Genomic DNA, 18,527 nt, shown 5'->3' on the forward strand with positions numbered 1-18,527 from the left:
GGTGGGGAGTGGGTGAGGTTGCACTCGATCTGTGGCTCCCCGCTCCAGAGCAGCACCACCATCACCCAGGCACTTAGAGATGCAAATTCTTTGGCCGCGCCCAGGCCTGATGAATCAGACACTGTGGGGATGTGTTCAGGGGTCTGGGTTTAAGGTAGCCTGGTGGGTGATGCTGATCCACACTCAAGTTGAGAACCCCCGGATACTCACCTTGACGGAGACATCCAGGAGTGAGACTACAACTTGCCATGTCCTGGTGGCCACTTCTCTTTTGCTGTCAGACTTCCACCATCCCATCTGGACCAGCTATGGGTATCTCCCACTGGCCCGCCCCCTCCTTTCCCACTGCCTTTGCTGAGTGGCAAGACTTTCCCTAGGCCTCGGCCTCTTTGACCTCTCTCCGTGGGGTGCCCTGCTTGAAACTCCCTCCCTCTGGGGTCTCTGTGACACAGCTCTCCCCCGACTCCTCCTCTCCCTCCCAAGGGCCTTGGGCCCTTTCTCTTCTCTGCAGATACTCAGCTTCCCGCCCACACCCCCAACAACCAATTCTCACCCTAAAGCCAATGACAGTCTTCCTCCTGGGCCTATCTCTGACCCAACTCCTACTGCTTAAATGTTTTTCAATGCCTACAAGAGATCTCCAGGGAATATCTGGCCAATTTCTTAAATTTGACCTATCTAAATATTGCATGATCACACTTAGACATGGAATCTAAAATAGTCAAATTCACAGAAGCAGAGAGTAGAACAGTGGTTGCCAGGGATTGGAGGATGAAGAAAATGAGGAGATATTGATTAAAGTGTACAAGTTTCAGTTATGCAAGGTGAGTCAGTTCTGGTGATTGAATGTACAGCAATGTGACTATAATTAACAACACTGTATTGAGTAGTTGGGATTTGCTAAGAGGGTAGACCTTAACCATTCTCATCACGAAAGAAAATGGTAACTATGTGAGGTGATGCATTTATTAGCTTGTTTGTGGTGATTTTATAATATATGTGCATATCAAGGCATCAAGTTGTATACCTTAAATATATACAATTTTTACTTGTTAATTATACCTCAAAGCAGAAAACAAAATTAAAAAAAAAAACTACGACAGACCTGTCTAATGGGACCCAGCCCTGCCCCACTGCCCAGCAGCCCAGTCCTTCAGGAGCATGGTGACCTCGATGGTCACCTCCACTCAGATGGGGTCATTAAGTACCAGGCAAAGGAAGGAGACTGCCACGAGGGTGGGTGGCTGCAGAGGAGGGGCTGTGTGGGACACAGGGCAGGGAGGGAAGTTTAATTTTAATGGAAGGAGCAAGTAGGAGCGTGTCATGGTGTCAGGTTAGGGCTTGTGTTCCAGAGGGAAGCTGGGGAAGGGTCAGAGGCATCCCCTCCTTCAAGGGTAGAAGCCCCTGGGAAGAAGCCCGAGGGAGCCCCAGAAGACCAGCCTCTCTCCAGCTCCTGTACCCCATCCCATTTCTCCTAAAATGTAGCAGTGAAGCACTAACCTCACCCAGTGTGGGGAAGACGAGAGGCAGAGCCAGGGAGTCCAAGAAGCAGCTCAAAAAGGAGGCTGCTGCCCCAAAGAAAGCCAGTGCCCTTGCTCTGAGTCGGCTCCATGAGCCTTGGTGGGGCCAGAGGAGCGGCAACCGGGGCCCTGCTGACCAAGCTCCTGTGACTTGGAAGTCCAGGGGTCAAACCTCCTCTAGGGAAGAGGCCACAGAATAAAGCACCAGGAGAGCCAAGGGGGCACAAGGGTCTCTGCTCACAATCTGGGCACCCCAAATGCAGCACACTTGGGTGCTAAAGTAGCCAGCAAGGTGAAAGTTGTGTGACAGAATGACCCTAGAAAGTTCTTGGGAAGGCATCACATTGGAGACAGTCTGGCTGGGGAAGCAACCAGGCAGAAACCTAAGAAGCAGTACAAGTCTTTGCCCTGAGAGAGACCCTCAGAGCCAGGAGCTGTGTCGAGAAGGCACAGGCCCACTGGCTCCTCAGGAACAGGGCCCGTGTCTTTGTCATGTCTGCGTCTGGAGCCTTTGCAGTGCTGCGTGCACCCCCACCCCCATCGCCGCCTCGCACACACTGGCTGCGCTGGCCAGGCTGTGCTAAGTGCTTCCAGCGGGACATCTGAGTCCATCCTCACAACGGCTGGCTAAGGTGGGTGCTGATATCACCCCCGTTCCACAGGTGAGGACTTGAGGATTAGAAGGTGACTGAGTCCCCAGCTAGAGGGAGGCACAGCCATGAGCTGATCCCCAGTGGTCTACCTCCAGAGCCCTGCGCTTAAGCACTGCCCTGTGTTATGCAGAACATTCTTAATAAATAAAAATTTTGTTTGCTGAGCACTTCCTATATGCCATGTACTGTGCTAGAGACATCACACTCATTACTCACTTAATTCTTAGAACTCCCCTCTGAACATGTGCTATTATTATCCCCACTTTATGAGGCAATTAAGGAACAGAGAGGCTCAGGAACATGCCTGAGGCCACACAGTGAGAGACAGAGCTGAGGTTTGGCCTTCCCAAGGTAGTATTGCCTCAGAGTGGTGGTTTTCAAACATCTGTGCAAATTTTTTAACACTCCTCCTAGCAAGAGATGAGGTTTAGTTCCCCTCCCGTTGAACCTAGGTTGGACTTGGTAATCAATTCAATGAACAGAATTCAACAGGAATGATGATGGCTGCAAACTTCCATCTGCTGGTTTCTCTTCAGTTGCCATGGAGATCACAGAGAAACCCGAGAGGGGAGGACCAATGGGGAAAAGCACTTGGGTGAGGGGGGGCAGAGACAAAAAAAAGGAGGGCTAGAGGGGATCAGAGAGGGGAACCAGAGAGTGGAAAAGGAGGAAAGGAGGAAACCAGTGAGAGAGAGCAGGGTGGATGATATCAGGATGCCTGAGGAGCCCCAGCTTTGGGGTCTTCAGCCCAGGCACCAGACGCAAGCGTGAAAACACCTTCGAGAGGGCCCCATCAGCTGCCACCATCTGACTACAACTACATGAGAGCCCCAGTGAGAACTGCACAGCTGAGCCCAGTCAATCCAATTTGTGAGCAAATAAATAAATGCCTGTTATTTTAAGTCACTGTCTTAGGGTGGCTTATTATGCAGGAGTAGATAACCAGAAACCCAGTGTCCATGTTTTATTTTGGTTTTGATTTTTAGAGACAGCATCTTACTCTGTTGCCCAGGCTGAAGTACAGATAGCTCACTGCAAGTCTTGAACTCCTGGGCTCAAGTGATCCTCCCACCTCAACCTCCCAAGTGGGCTAGGACTACAGGTGTGCACCACCAAGCTCAGCTAATTTTAAAAAATCATTTTTTATAAAGACCAAGTCTCACTGTGTTGCCCAGGCTGGTTTCAAATTCCAGCTTCAAGAGATCCTCCCACCTCAGTCTCGCAAAGTTGCTGGGATTACAGGCGTAAGACACTGTGCCCAGCTAATGTTTTTAATCACTATACTGTGAACAAACTAATTAATCAATAAGTGAATGAAAGAATGAATCAATGATGTCAAAGGAAAAAAAAGGTCATATACTGAGTTCAAAACAGCCGAGAGATGCTTCATGTAAGAGGAAGGAGATTAAGCTGGGCTCTAGGCATGGTGAGTCCATCAGAAGGAGCAAGACCATGCAGTGGGGTGCTGTGAACAAATGCCCACTGGCAGAAAGAAGCACAGATGTGCAGGGCCAGAGAGCATGCTAGGAGAGAAGAAGCCTTGCCTGGGAGGAAAGGGGAAGTGAGCAGAGGAGGCAGTGGGCCAGGCTGCAGAGAGGTATCACGATTCATCTGCATTGCATCCTGTAGAACAGGGGAAGCCTTGAAGCTTCAGAGGGAGCAGTGCTGAGGAAGGGGTGTTTGGAAAGTGAACCTGCCTAAGAGAGATGGGAGAGCCAGAGGTGATGCTTGATCTGGAAAGGGAAGGGGAAGGGTGAGGAGGAGGGCAAAATCAACAAGGGCTTTGTCTTAGTTCATTTTGTGTTGCTATAACAGAATACCTGAGGCTGGGTAATTTATAAAGAAAAGAAGTACATTTAGCTCATGATTCTAGTGGCCAGAAAGTCCAAGAGCATGGCACCCACATCTGTTTGGCTTCTGGTGAGGGCCTCGTGCCACGTCACAACATAGCAAAGAAGCAGAAGGGGAAGTGGGTGTGTGCAGGGACCAAGGCACAACCTTGCTTTATAACAACCTAGTCTTATGGGAACTCTTTGATTCCTGAGAGAACTGATCCAGTCTCTTGAGAGTAAGAACTCACTCACTACCAAGAGAACAAACAGTGCCAAGTGGAGCTCCATGACCCAAACACCTCCCATTAGGCCCATCAGCATTTTAGAGACCCTGTCTCTAAAAACAAACTGTAAAATGATATATATCCCTATCCTGCTGTTTTGACAAATACACCTTCCTATCAGCCCAGAATGGCTCAGTCCAGCTTCAGAACTTGCAGACTCCACGGAGTTCCAGGCTGATATGTGCCAGCACAGGCAGACTGGGCCCAGCACGTGAGCTGCCTTTCTTTTCCTGCCACAGCAGGTCCCTGCACAGGGAAGAGCCTCTGTGCATGCATGTGGTCACCCTGCCCTCATATTTAAGCCATTCACTCCCCTTGAAACAGCCACCCCCAGCTACCTTTTAGGAGGAGGGGCTGGCACAGGCAATGCAGCAGTGCCCTCGGGGCCTCGCCTGGAAAAGAGGCATGCACAGGCCCTGGAGGCAGGCTCAGGGCTGTGTAGACAGTGATTCTGGGGCCCAGTGCCCAAGTGTGGCCAGGAAGGGCAGGAGCAGCAGATGGGCAATCTCCCTTGGGCCTCACAGACTCGACACTCTGAGCCGGGTGTGTGGCCCGAGCAGGGCCCCTCTTGCCTGGGTCTGAGGCTGCCACTGACAACAGGTCCTTGCCCTCCACCTCCTCCTTGGTTCTGCCAATGAAGGCGCCAGTCAGTATCAGAAGGCAGGAGGTATCAGAAGGGAGGAGGAGGATGAGGGGAATGGCTTCTCCTGCATCACTCTTGGCCCAGCTAAGGGCTGCATCCTTCTTTTGAAGGCCACAGCTCCCATCAGGCAGCTTTTTCCAACAGCTACAGCTCTTTTCCAGGCTCAGGTAACTGCTTCCTCCTCTCACGCTCAGGCCCGGCCTGTCAATGGCTCCACATTCTTCGCAGCCTCTGGGGCTTTTCCACAGCTGCTAGTTTCCCTTGACCCTGCCCATGCCTCTGTAAACGCACCTTCACTAGGCTCTCTTCAATGACCCCTTGGAGCGTGCCAGCTGCTTCCTGTTACTATATCCGTTCCTGGTTGCTTTTCCTCAGTGCTCTAGCTCAGTGAATGGCCTCACCCAGGTCACACACTCAGGAGGTGCCCCAGGTTCCTCTGATTCTGTGGGATACCAAGACCTGGCTCTCTTCCGTCTGTAGCATCTCTCAGGTCCCTCCACTTCTTTCTGTGGTCTTCAGCCCCTCATCAGCTGTGGCCTGGAGCATCCCTGAAGGGCCCAACCTCAGCCCCTCCAGCCTCTTCCATGCAGGCCCACAGTGAGCTTCCTAAAGCCCAGGACGCATCCTGTTGCTCCTTAGCTTAGGCTGTGCTGCCTGCCAAGAGTCTGAACTCAGCAAAGCCCTCCCAGAGCGGCGCTGCCCATTGCTCCAGCCTTCTCTTGGTATGCCCCGGGCCTGCACTCGCTCCTGTCTACACACACACACACTAGATATAATCCGGCCACATGGACCTGCTCCTGCTCCCTGACACTTCACTGCTTCCTGCTCCAGGGTATATCCTTCTTCCTGCCTTTTCCTCACCGCTGGTGCTCACCCACTGGGTATCCTTCCAGATTCACTGCAAGTCTCACCACCTGGATGCAGGCTTCTGCAATCCCCTCTCGAGGCAGAACTGACCATTCCCTCCTTTCTCCTACTCCATCAGTAGAGACACCCTACATCACTTCTGTCATACTTGATTACACTTAATCATGTATCTGTTTCCCCCAGTAGACCATCAGCTTCTTGAGAACAATATTTCATTTCATGCAAAGTAATTTAATGTAAAAAGAGTTCCAATAGTATGAGCTTCCCAGGCAAGGGCGGCTCTTCCCCAGGGCAGCCCTTCCCTTGTGCCCCTGATCAGACCCTGCTGTGCACCCTAACAGCTCCCCAGCCTTTTCTTCCCAGTGGCCCTCACAATTTGACATCTCCACATGAGGATTTCATTAAACTGCCCTTCCAACTAAAGCATAAACTCCAAGGACTATGTCTGTCGTGCTCCCTATTGGGTCCCTAGGGCCAAGGACTGCCCAACACATAGCAGCAGCTCAAAAAATACATGTGTCTTATGAAAAAAACCATTTTGGTTGGAGAACCTGACCTACTTTGTTCTCTCCATTTTTCCCCGGCCATTCTGACTCCTTGGATATATTTCAAAAGATTTCATGATGATACTGTATCCCTCCAGTATCTCCCATCTATGCAGTTTGAGTTAAAAATCAGCATTGTGCTGGTGGAAATGTAAAATGGTGCAGCCGCTGTGGAAAACAGCATGGTGGTTTCTCAAAAAAAACATAATAATTTTATATATATATACATATATATATGCTCATCTATATATATCATATATCATATATATATGCTCATCCATATATATCATATATATGATATATATATGCTCATCTATTGCTATATGATCTAGCAATCCCACTTCTGGGTATATTTCCAAAAGAATCAAAAGTAGGGCCTTGAACAGATATTTGCATATCCATATTCATAGCAGCACTATTCACAATAGCCAAAAAGAAGAAACAACACAAATGTCAATCAACAGATGAATGCATACACAAAATGTGGTATACATATCCAGTGGAATATTCAGCCTTTAAAAAAAGGAAATTCTGTCACATACTACAACATGTACCTTGAAGACATTATGCTAGATGAAATATGCCAGTCATAAAAGCCACTCAAAAGTAGTATAATTCCTATATGAAGTAGTTAGAATAGTCAATTATGGAGACAGAAAGTTGAATGGTGGTTGCCAGGGGCTGAAGGGGTGAGAGAGAAATAGGGAATTCTTGTTTAATGAATATAGAGTTTCTGTTTGGAAAGATGAAAAAAGTTCTGGAGATGGATGGTGGCGATAGTTGTGTAACAATGTGAATATACCGAATGCCACTGAACTGTACACTCAAAAATGGTCAAAAGGGTCAATTTTATATTATATATTTCTCCACAATTTTTAAAATGAAATTTAAAAGAAAATTTAGGCACAGTGGTTCATGTTCGTGCCTAGCCCTTTGGGAGGCTAAGGTGGGCAGATCACTTGAGCCCAGGAGTTCAAGACCAGCCTGGCAACATGGCGAAAACCTGTCTCTACGCAAAATATAAGAAATTAGCCAGGCATGTTGGTGCACGCCTGTAACCCCAGCTACTCAGGAGGCTGAGGTGGAAGGATCACCTGAGCCCAGACAGTTGAGGCTGCAGTAAGCTCTGATCCTGCCACTGCATTCCAGACTGGGCAACAGAGCGAGACCGTGTCTCAAATAAATAAAATAAATAAAAGAAAATCGGCATTGCAGCATTTCTCCCAACAAAAGGAGGAGAAACCCTGTGCCCCTGGAGGTTCTAACAAGGGCATACTACCTAATCAAAGCAACAGCTGGTTGCTTAGACAAGGTATTTTTGTTTCAACTGATCCATGGGTTTATTAGGAAGCTGACAGATTTTTAATCTTTGCTCTTTCTAGGCTAAAAAGGTCAGCCAATGGGTATCTAGTCCTAAGCTGATTCCTCTCTCTCAACTACTTTTAATTTTTTAAAAATATTTTGTTTAAAAACTTGGTGCTTGGGTCCCACCCCCCAGAGATTCTGATTTAATTGGTCTGGGGTATAGTCTGAGCATGATACTTTTTTGTTGTTGTTTTTGAGCCAGAGTCTCACTAGTTGCCCAGGCTGGAGTGCAGTGGCGCAATCTCGGCTCACTGCAACCTCCGCCTCCTGAGTTCAAGCAATTATCGTGCCTCAGCCACCCAAGTAGCTGGGACTACAGATGTGTGTCACCACACCAGGCTAAATTTTTGTATGTTTAATAGAGATGGGTTTTCACCATGTTGACCAGGTTGGTCTCAAACTCCTAGCCTCAAGTGATCCACCCACCTCGACCTCCCAAAGAGCTGGGATTACAGGCATGAGCCACCACACCCAGCCTCTATCAACTACTTTTAAACACCATTCCACAGGAAGTCCCTCTTAGAGAAATAAGATGGGAATGAGGACATAGTCCACAACAATATTGAGGATATTGAGGGACATCTTTGCTCAAATGACCTGCTTAGTGTGGTGGGCGCTACTGGAAGGGGGTGTTAGGCTGAGCCTGCACTTTGGGTAGGTTGGGCCCAGGCTCTACTTTTTTTTTTTTTAATATACTTTAAGTTCTAGGGTACATGTGTACAACGTGCAGGTTTGTTACATATGTATACATGTGTAACCATGTATACCATGGCACCAACATGTGCCATGTTGGTGTGCTGCACCCATTAGCTCGTCATTTACATTAGGTATGTCTCCTAATGCTATCCCTCCCCCCTCCCCCCACCCCACTACAGGCCCTGGTGTGTGATGTTCCCCTTCCTGTGTCCATGTGTTCTCATTGTTCAATTCCCACCTATGAGTGAGAACATGCGGTGTTTGGTTTTTTGTCCTTGAGATAGTTTGCTGAGAATGATGGTTTCCAGCTTCATCCATGTCCCTACAAAGGACATGAACTCATCATTTTTTATGGCTGCATAGTATTCCATGGTGTATATGTGCCACATTTTCTTAATCTGGTCTATCATTGATGGACATTTGGGTTGGTTCCAAGTCTTTGCTATTGTGAATAGTGCCACAGTGAACATACGTGTGCATGTGTCTTTATAGCAGCATGATTTATAATCCTTTGGGTATATACTCAGTAATGGGATGGCTGGGTCAAATGGTATTTCTAGTTCTACATCCTTCAGGAATTGCCACACTGACTTCCACAATGGTTGAAGTAGTTTACAGTCCCACCAACAGTGTAAAAGTGTTCCCATTTCTCCACATCCTTTCCAGCACCTGTTGTTTCCTGACTTTTTAATGACGGCCATTCTAACTGGTGTGAGATGGTATCTCATTGTGGTTTTGATTTGCATTTCTCTGATGGCCAGTGATGATGAGCATTTTTTCATGTGTCTGTTGGCTGCATAAATGTCTTTTGAGAAGTGTCTGTTCATATCCTTTGCCCACTTTTTGATGGGATTGTTTTTTTCTTGTAAATTTGTTTGAGTTCATTGTAGATTCTGGATATTAGCCCTTTGTCAGATGAGTAGATTGCAAAACTTTTCTTCCATTCTGTAGGTTTCCTGTTCACTCTGATGGTAGTTTCTTTTGCTGTGCAGAAGCTCTTTAGTTTAATTAGATCCCATTTGTCAAGTTTGGCTTTTGTTGCCATTGCTTTTGGTGTTTTAGACATGAAGATCTTGCCCATGCCTATGTCCTGAATGGTATTGCCTAGGTTTTCTTCTAGGGTTTTTATGGTTTTAGGTCTAACATTTAAGTCTTTAATCCATCTTGAATTAATTTTTGTATGAGGTGTAAGGAAGGGATCCAGTTTCAGTTTTCTACATATGGCTAGCCAGTAGGGAATCCTTTCCTCATTTCTTGTTTTTGTCAGGTTTGTCAAAGATCAGATGGTTGTAGATGTGTGGTGTTCTTTCTGTGGGCTCTGTTCTGTTCGATTGGTCTGTATCTCTGTTTTGGTACCAGTACCCTGCTGTTTTGGTTACTGTAGGGGCCCAGGCTCTACTTCTAACTAGAAGCCTGTCAGGGGCTGCTTCCAGGGAATGAGACACCTTCTATCACCTGCACAGAGTCACCTTTGTGCTGTCTGTGCAGCCTCCTTTCTCACAGAGACCTGCCCATGAGGCACTGAGTGAAATGGGGACACCCAGGAGCATCTGCAGGGAAGGCTTCTTGGCTCTAAGCCATCTTCAAATGCTCCCCTAGGGTACAGGTTATAAAGATCATTGAAACCACAAGCAGTGGGAATCCCCATCCTGAGATCATCCCATCTTGCCTGGCTGGCCAGAACTCTGGGTGTCTTATTTATGGACTCATGGAGGCAGGGAGCCCTGGTACCTCCCTATGTGCTCTCCTCTCCCCGTTTCATCCAAGTGACATCTGGGCATCCAGGAAAGCCCTGCAGGAGATCACAGGTGCCCAGAGGACCAACTGCCATGGGAAGGAGGCTGGAAGAAAGGAGGAGTGGCCCCCATCTATGCTGTGGTGGCTGAGATCTTGACTTCTATGGAAGGTGATGCCTCTTTCCTTAGCAGCTTCCCCAAAGTCAGAGCCCTCCCCAGGGTCAGAAGCTTACCCAGGCAGGGGCAGGGAGCAGTCCTGACTCTCCACACTCTGGAGGGCCCCACGGAAGGGCCCAGCAGATGCAGTGGTCACACCACAAGAAGTCCACTTTGCTCCTGGAACTGGCTTGAGGAAGGAGCAGCCTGATGGGGACTGTGGCGTGTTGCAGCATTCTGCTCAGAGTCAGGGTTTCTGGGAACATGGCAGGATTTCATCTGCCATTCCGAGAGCTAGCTCCTGGTGGGAGCATTTTCATAAGGCTTTTGGTTTTGCAACTGATGTCACAAAAGAAACCTAAGTTCTGCCTCTGGCTATTCTGTGGCCATCACCTAACTCCTGGGACCCCAGGCTCTTCTTCTACATACTGAAGGTACTGACCAGGTGATGGCCCAGGCTCCTGATAGCGTCACTAGCCTTGGGTAAAAAGGTACAACGCGTTGTGCGGAATAGCACCCACACCCAGTGCACACCCACAAAAGACCACACTGAGGCACGGCCACATTAAGACTTTTGAGGACCCTGGGCACTTTTGCTTCATGGGCCTCTTCCTCTATAAAAAAATATCAAAAAGCATATTTTATGATTGTGTTGGTTTAATGATGAACATTTTAATAGTATATATTAAAACAACTTCTGCTTGAAAGTTTGTTTTTCTTATTTTAAGATAAAGCAAAAACATTTTGTTGTGGGCCCCAGGCAGCGTGCCTGTGCCGCCTAATGGATGTGTCAGCTCTGCGCCAAGACATGCAAGTCAGAGATAAGAAAAGGGACCCAGCTAGGAGGGGGTCCAACCCCAGCTGACCTGAGACATTTACTTCACCTCTCTGTGCCTCAGTTTCCTCATCTGGGGACAATAATAGTATCTACTTCATAGAACTGATGAGAGGATTAAAATAAGATTATACATATATATATATGTACCTTGATTAGAAATGGTGCCTGGCACAAAAAAAAAAATCACTATGAAAGTGGTAGTTGTGGCTGGCACAGTGGCACACGCCTGTAATCCCAGCACTTTGGGAGGCTGAGGTGGGTGGATCACTTGAGGTCAGGAGTTCAAAACCAGCCTGGCCAACATGGTGAAACCCTGTCTCTACTAAAAATACAAAAAAATTAGCCAGGCCTGGTGGTGCACGCCTGCAATCCCAGCTATTCAGGAGGCTGAGGGAGGAGGATCACTTGAACCTGAGAGGCAGAGGTTGCAGTGAGCTGAGATTGCGCCACAGCACTCCAGCCTAAGTGACAAAGTGAAACTCCGTCTCAAAAAAAAAAAAAAAAAAAGTGGTAGTTGTCACGCATGTTATTGTTGGTTATTGCGATTCCTAGCCACTGTACCCCTCTGTACTCTTAACTGTTGCTGCGCAAGAAAAGTGGAGCTTCCTGCTTTTGGGGACGCCTTGCTTAGACTTCCTGGAGCAGATGCAGCTATTTTAAAGCTGCTTATTAGTATAACTTTATTTTCGTAAAATTCCTTGGCAGGTTTGCCCATGACGAATCCCCGAGGAAACCCAAGAGCTACCAGAAATATGGTGGCCTCTTATTGACCTTCCGTGGGCGTCAATCAGGTTGCGTTTGGGAGGGAGATGAGTCACAGGCCTGTAATCTGCCACCTGCTTTTCTCCTTCTGCTTAGCAGGTGTCAGAGCTCAGTGTATTTAGTGGGAGGCTTTGAGGCCTTTTAAAATGCATAGGCCTCTGGGGTAAATTAATTTCTTAATCCCTTAACAGTCACACAAGAGGAAGGTCTGACAGCTGGGTTTTTCAGAGGGGACACGAACAAATGTCTGTCAGGGGTTTTACATACATTATCTTGTTTAATCTGGACAACAACCCCATATGTGGGGATTACTCTCCCCATTTTATAAACAAACAAATGGAGGCTCAAAGGATTGGTGACCTGCCTGGAGGTCACAGCTACTCCTTTTTACGGCCCCAGAACGATGGGAACTACTAGAGGATCAAGGGCAGAGAAAAAGGAGAAAGGGAAGCCAGCCTGCCCGGGTCTGTCTTGCCAAGGTTCATCGACTGAAATTCTTGGGGCCTCAGTTTCCCCAAGAGGAGAGGAAAGTTGGCCCAGGGATCTCATACATTCTGCTATTCTTATCCTACTCTCTGCCTAGTCAGAGCAGATGAGTGACTCTTTCCCAGCTGCTATGGCCTGAATGTTTATGTCCCTGCCAAATGCATACGTTGCGATCCTAACCTGCAATGGGATGGTACTAGGAAGTGGGCCCTTTGGAAGGTGATGAGATCCTGAGGGTGGAGCCCTCACCAGTGGGATTAGTGCTCTTATAAAAGAGGCCCCAGAGAGCTGCCTTGCCCCACCCACTATGTGAGGTTACAGTGAGAAGGCCCTGTCTGTGAACAGAAAGTGGGCCCTCACCACACATGGAACCTGTCGGCACCTTGATCTTACTTCTGGCCTCTGGAACCATGAGAAATACGTTTCTATTGTCTATAAGCCGCCCAGCCTATGGTGTTTTGTGTGAAAGCCAGAACTGACTAAGACACTGTCCCCCTTCTCCATAGCATTTCTCTAGTTCCTGGGAAGGACAGCCACTGGCCATGCCTCCCCTCCCTGACCCCAAGAATAACAGAGTACCTTTGGGGGCAGGTGCGCAAGGAATCTTTGTAATGAGTTAAGCTGTTGTTGCTGCACTAGGAAACAAGTGACTCCATCAAAACAGCAAACTCCCAGCTAGTCATGGCAACAAAGTTACAATGCCTTGTTCAGAATTCCACCCACACCCAGACACACACACGTGCCAAAATAGTGCAGAGGCAGGGCCACACTAGGACTTTTGAGGATCCTGGGCACCTCTACCTTCATGGGCCTCTTCCTCTATAAAAATGACAGAGGAGCTATTTTGTGTCCTGATTCTCCTTGCCTGCTCTTATTTTTGTAGGACAAAAAAGTTGGCAGCCACAGGGCCCGTCTCCTTTGTGAATGTAAATGGCTTAGTCACTGGTGGGCCCTCTTTGGTCAACGGCCCTCTCCACTACTTCCTGCTCTTTTCTCCTTGGGAAAATTAGGGACTCAGGAAGTGGAGTCGGGTTTATCTGAGTGGGAAAATTGCACCATCTGAGGAAGGGCTGTGCCTGAGGGAGCCAGAGAGGGCAGCACCTCACATCCCTGGGGCCAACCTCTCACCTGGAACCAAGGAAGAACAGTCCTACCTCCAAAGGCGGGCCTCATGCTGAAGTCGTGCTCGTCCACTCTGAGAAGCTGCTGAGGCTTTCCCTTCCGGAGCTTGGTCACATCAAGGTTCTTCTTATGTAAGTGACTGTGAAGACAAGCAAGAAACTATTTTCCATCGGCTCATCAATGCACTGAGTGAGATGATTTGGGCGATTACTCCCTGCAAGATCTACCTGTTAGGTACCTTTTCTCCATTCTCCTTCTTGGCCCAGGGGAAGAGGAGGGCTGAAGGACCCTCCACACACACCCCAGATCCTCACAGGTAGACTGACCTGAGGACTAGTTTCTTCCGGAACCTTCCGAAAGTGGATGCCCTCCTGGGCAGGACAGCATTCTACCTTGGTAAAGGATATAATTGGATGAAAATGGTTGGGCTGGCCGCTAGCTAGATTAATAAAGAAGAAAAGAGAGAAGATCAAACTAAACACAATTAGAAATGGGGTTTTTCTAAGGGGGCTGGGTGCAGTGGCTCACACCTGTAATCCCAGCACTTTGGGAAGCTGAGGTGGGTGGATTGCTTGAGGTCAGGAGTTTGAGACCAGCCTAGCCAACGTGGTAAAACCCCATCTCTACTAAAAATACAAAAATTAGCTGGGCATAGTGGCACGCACCTGTAGTCCCAGCTACTCAGGAGGCTAGGGCACAAGAATTGCTTGAACCAAGGAGGAGGAGGTTGCAGTGAGTGGAGATTACACCACCTGGGCGACAGAGTAAGACTCTGTTGCAAAAAACAAACAAAAAAAGAAATGACAAAGGGGATGTTACCACTGACCCCACAGAAATACAAATAACCATCAGAGACTACCATGAACAACTCTATGTACACAAACTAGAAAACCTAGAAGAGATGGATAAATTCCTGGACACATACACACCCCACATGAAATAGTGAACCAGGAAGAAATTGATTCCCTGAAAAGACCAATAATGAGCTCCAAAGTTGAATCAATAATAAATAGCCTACCAACCAAAAAAAAAAAAAAAAAAAAGCCCAGGACCTGACGTATTCACAGCCAAATTCTACCAGATGTACAAAGAAGAGCTGGTACCATTCCTACTAAAACTATTCCAAAAAATCGAGGAGGCGGGACTTCTCCCCATTTCATTCTATGAGACCAGCATCATCCCGATACCAAAACCTGGCAGAAACACAACAAAAAAAAAGAAAGCTTTAGGCCAATATCCTTGATGAACATTGAGGCAAACAATCCTCAACAAAATATTTGCAAACCAAATCCAGCAGCCCATCAAAAAGTGAATCCACACAATCAAGTAGGCTTCAACCCCAGGATGCAAGGTTGGTTTAACATACGCAAATCAATAAATGTGATTCATCACATAAAACTAAAGACAAAAGCCACATTATTATCTCAATGGATGCACAAAAGGCTTTTGATAAAATTCAACACTCCTTCATATTAAAAACTCTTAATGAACTAGGTATTAAAGAAACATACTTCAAAATAGTAAGAGACATCTATGACAAACCCATAGCCAACATCATACTAAATGGGCAAATGCTGGAAACATTCCCCTTGAAAACCAGCACAAGACAAGGGTGCCCTCTCTCACCACTCCTATTCAACATAATATTGTAAGTCCTGGCCAGGGCAATCAAGAAAGAGAACAAAACGAAGGTCATCCAAATAGGAAGAGAGGAAGTCAAACTATTCTTGTTTGCAGATGATGTGATTCTATATCTAGAAAACCCCATAGTTTTGGCCCAAAAGCTCCTTTAGCTGATAAACAACTTCAGCAAAGTTTTGGGAAAGAAAATCACTAGCATTCCTATACACCAACAAGCATTCCTATACACCAACAAGCATTCCTATACACCAAGCCTAGAGCCAAATCAGGAATGAAATCCCATTCATGATTGCCACAAAAAGAACAAAATGCCTAGGAATACAGCTAACCAGGGAGGTGAAAGATCTCTACAATGAGAATTGCGAAACACCACTCAAAGAAATCAGAAATGTCAGCAGCCAGCCCAGCCCACCTGCCCGTCCGCAGCCACCTGCCAGACGAGCTCAGCATGAAGGAGATCGTGCACATTCAGGCCGGCCAGTGCGGCAACTAGATCGGGGCCAAGTTCTGGGAAGTCATCAGTAATGAGCATGGCATAGACCCCAGCGGCAACTACGTGGGGGACTCGGACTTGCAGCTGGAGCAGATCAGCATCTACTACAACGAGGCCTCTTCTCACAATATGTGCCTCGGGCCATTCGTCGACCTGGAGCCCGGGACCATGGACAGTGTCCGCTCTGGGCCTTTTGCACATTTTTTCAGGCCTGACAATTTCATCTTTTGTCAGAGTGGGGCCGGCAACAACTGGGCCAGGGGTCACTACACGGAGGGTGCGGAGCTGGTGGATTCTGTCCTGGATGTGCGGAAGGAGTGTGAGAACTGCGACGGTCTGTAGGGTTTCCAGCTGACCCGCTCGCTGGGCGGGGTCACAGGCTCGGGCATGGGCACGCTGCTCATCAGCAAGATGCATGAGGAGTATCTCAACCGCATCATGAACACCTTCAACGTAGTGCCCTCGCCCAAGGTGTCAGACACTGTGGTGGAGCCCTACAACCCCACGCGGTCCATCCACCAGCTGGTGGATAATACAGATGAGACCTACTGCATCAACAAGGAGGCGCTCTACGACATCTGCGTCAGCACCCTCAGGCTGGCCACGCCCACCTACGGGGACCTCAGCCACCTGGTGTTGGCCACCATGAGCGGGATCACCACCTCCTTGTGCTTCCCGGGCCAGCTCAACGCAGACCTGCACAAGCTGGTGGTGAACATGGGTACCCTTCCCCCGCCTGCACTTCTTCATGCCCGGCATGAAGCCCGGGCAGCCAACAGTACCGGGCCCTGACCGTGCCCGAGCTCAACCCTCAGATGTTTGACACCAAGGACATGATGGCTGCGTGCAACTGCCACCACGGCTGCTACCTGGCAGTGGCCACCGTGTTCCAGGGCTGCATGTCCATGAAGGAGGTGGACGAACAGATGCTGTCCATCCAGAGCAAGAACAGCAGCTACTTCGTGGAGTGGATCCCCAACAGCATGAAGGTGGACATGTGCGACATCCCGCCCCCCAGCCTCAAGATGTCCTCCACCCTCATCGGCAACAGCACGGGCATCCAGGAGCTGTTCCAGCATCTTGGAGCAGTTCACGGCCATGTTCCAGCACAAGGCCTTCCTACACTGGTACGTGGACGAGGGCATGGACGAGATAGAGATCACTGAGGCCGAGAGCAACATGAATGACCTGGCGTCCCAGTACCAGCAGTACCAGGACTCCATGGCCCAGGAGGAGGGCGAGATGTTCACAGATGAGGAGGAGGAGTTGGAGGCCCAGGGCCCCAAGTGAAGCTGCTTGCAGCTGGAGTGAGGGGCAGGTGGCAGCTGGGGCCAAGGCCAGCAGTGTCTGACCTCCAGAGCCATCTTGCTGTCAACACTGTCCCCAGCTTTCCCCCACCAGCTTGCCACTCACCCTAGGGCTCCCTTGGCACCCTCCTGCAGTGTTTACGCCCGTCCTCCCCACTTAGGCCATGTGTGTGCTGCTCCTGTCTCTGTCTTATTGCAGCTCCAGGCCTGACATTTTATGGATTTGTTTTTTACTGGTTTGTGTTTATATTTTCAGGTATATTTAATAATTCTATTGCTGTCAGATAAAAAAAAGAAATCCGAGATGACACAAAAAAATGAAAATACACTTCATGCTCATGGATAGGAAGACTCAATATCATTAAAATGGTCATATTGCCTAAAATAATTTATAGATTCAATGCTATTTCTATCAAACTACCAATGATATTCTTCACAGAACTAGAAAAAACAATTTTAAAATTCATCCAGAATCAAAAAAAGAGCCTGAATAGCCAAAGCAATCTTAAGGGAAAAAAAAAAAAAAAGAAACAAAGCTGGAGACATCACATTACCTGACTTCAAACTATACTACAAGGCTATGGTAACCAAAACAGCATGGTACTGGTACAAAAACAGGCACATAGACCAAAGGAACAGAATAGAGAGCCCAGAAATAAGGCTACACACCCACAGCCATCTGATCTTATGCAAAGCTGACAAAAGCAATAAGGCAAGGACTCTTCATTCAATACACGGTGTTATGAAAACCGGCTAGCCATATGCAGAAGATTGAAATTGGACCCGTTTTTTACACCATATACAAAGATCAACTCAAGATGGAGTAAATACTGAAGTATAATACTCAAAACTATAAAAACCCTGGAAGACAACCTAGGCAATACCATTCTGGACACAGGAAATGGGAAAGATTTCACGATGAAGACACCAAAAGCAATTGCAGCAAAAACAAAAATTGACAAATGGGATCTTATTAAACTTAAGAGCTTCTGCACAAAAAAATAAAGTATCAACATAGTAAATAGACACCCTACAGAATGGGAGAAAATATTTGCAAACTATGCATCTGACAAAGATCTAATATCCAGCATCTATAAGGAACTTAAATTTACAGGAAAAAACAAACCCCATTAAAAAGTGGGCAAAAAGTGGGCACAGCGGTTTATGTCTGTAATCCCAGCACTTTGAGAGGCTGAGGCAGGAGGATCACTTTGAGAGGATGAGGCAGGCAGATCACCTGATGTCAGGAGTTCAAGACCAGCCTGGCCAACAAAATGAAACCCTGTCTCTACTAAACAAAAGTTAGCTGGGTGTTGTGGCATGTGCCTGTAATCCCAGCTATTTGGGACGCTGAGGCACGAGAATCACTTGAACCTGGGAGGCAGAGGTTGCAGTAAGCCGAGATTGTGCCACTACACTCCAGCCTGGGTAAGAAAGTGAGACTCCATCTCAAAAAAAGAAAAAAAAACTAAAAAGGTGGGCAAAGGACATGAACAGATGCTTTTCAAAAGAAGACATACACTCAGCCAAAAAACTTATGAAAAAATGCTCAATAACGCTGATCATTAGAGAAATGCAAAT

The 18,527-nt window shown here is 47.6% G+C and overlaps 1 protein-coding gene and 1 pseudogene across 1 annotated transcript in view; one reads left to right on the forward strand and one right to left on the reverse strand.

The window, feature by feature from the left end:
* Positions 1 to 18,527, reverse strand: part of GABRR2 (gamma-aminobutyric acid type A receptor subunit rho2) — a 60,636-nt gene that overhangs the window by 31,484 nt on the left and 10,625 nt on the right. The window contains exon 2 of the mRNA XM_055258679.2: positions 13,538 to 13,644. Within this exon, the coding sequence (XP_055114654.2) occupies positions 13,538 to 13,644 (107 nt within the window). The remainder of the gene's footprint in view (positions 1 to 13,537; positions 13,645 to 18,527) is intronic.
* Positions 15,595 to 16,929, forward strand: LOC129470660 (tubulin beta-3 chain-like; annotated as a pseudogene).

This window comes from Symphalangus syndactylus, chromosome 2, assembly GCF_028878055.3.
Source record: "Symphalangus syndactylus isolate Jambi chromosome 2, NHGRI_mSymSyn1-v2.1_pri, whole genome shotgun sequence".
NCBI lineage: Eukaryota > Metazoa > Chordata > Mammalia > Primates > Hylobatidae > Symphalangus > Symphalangus syndactylus.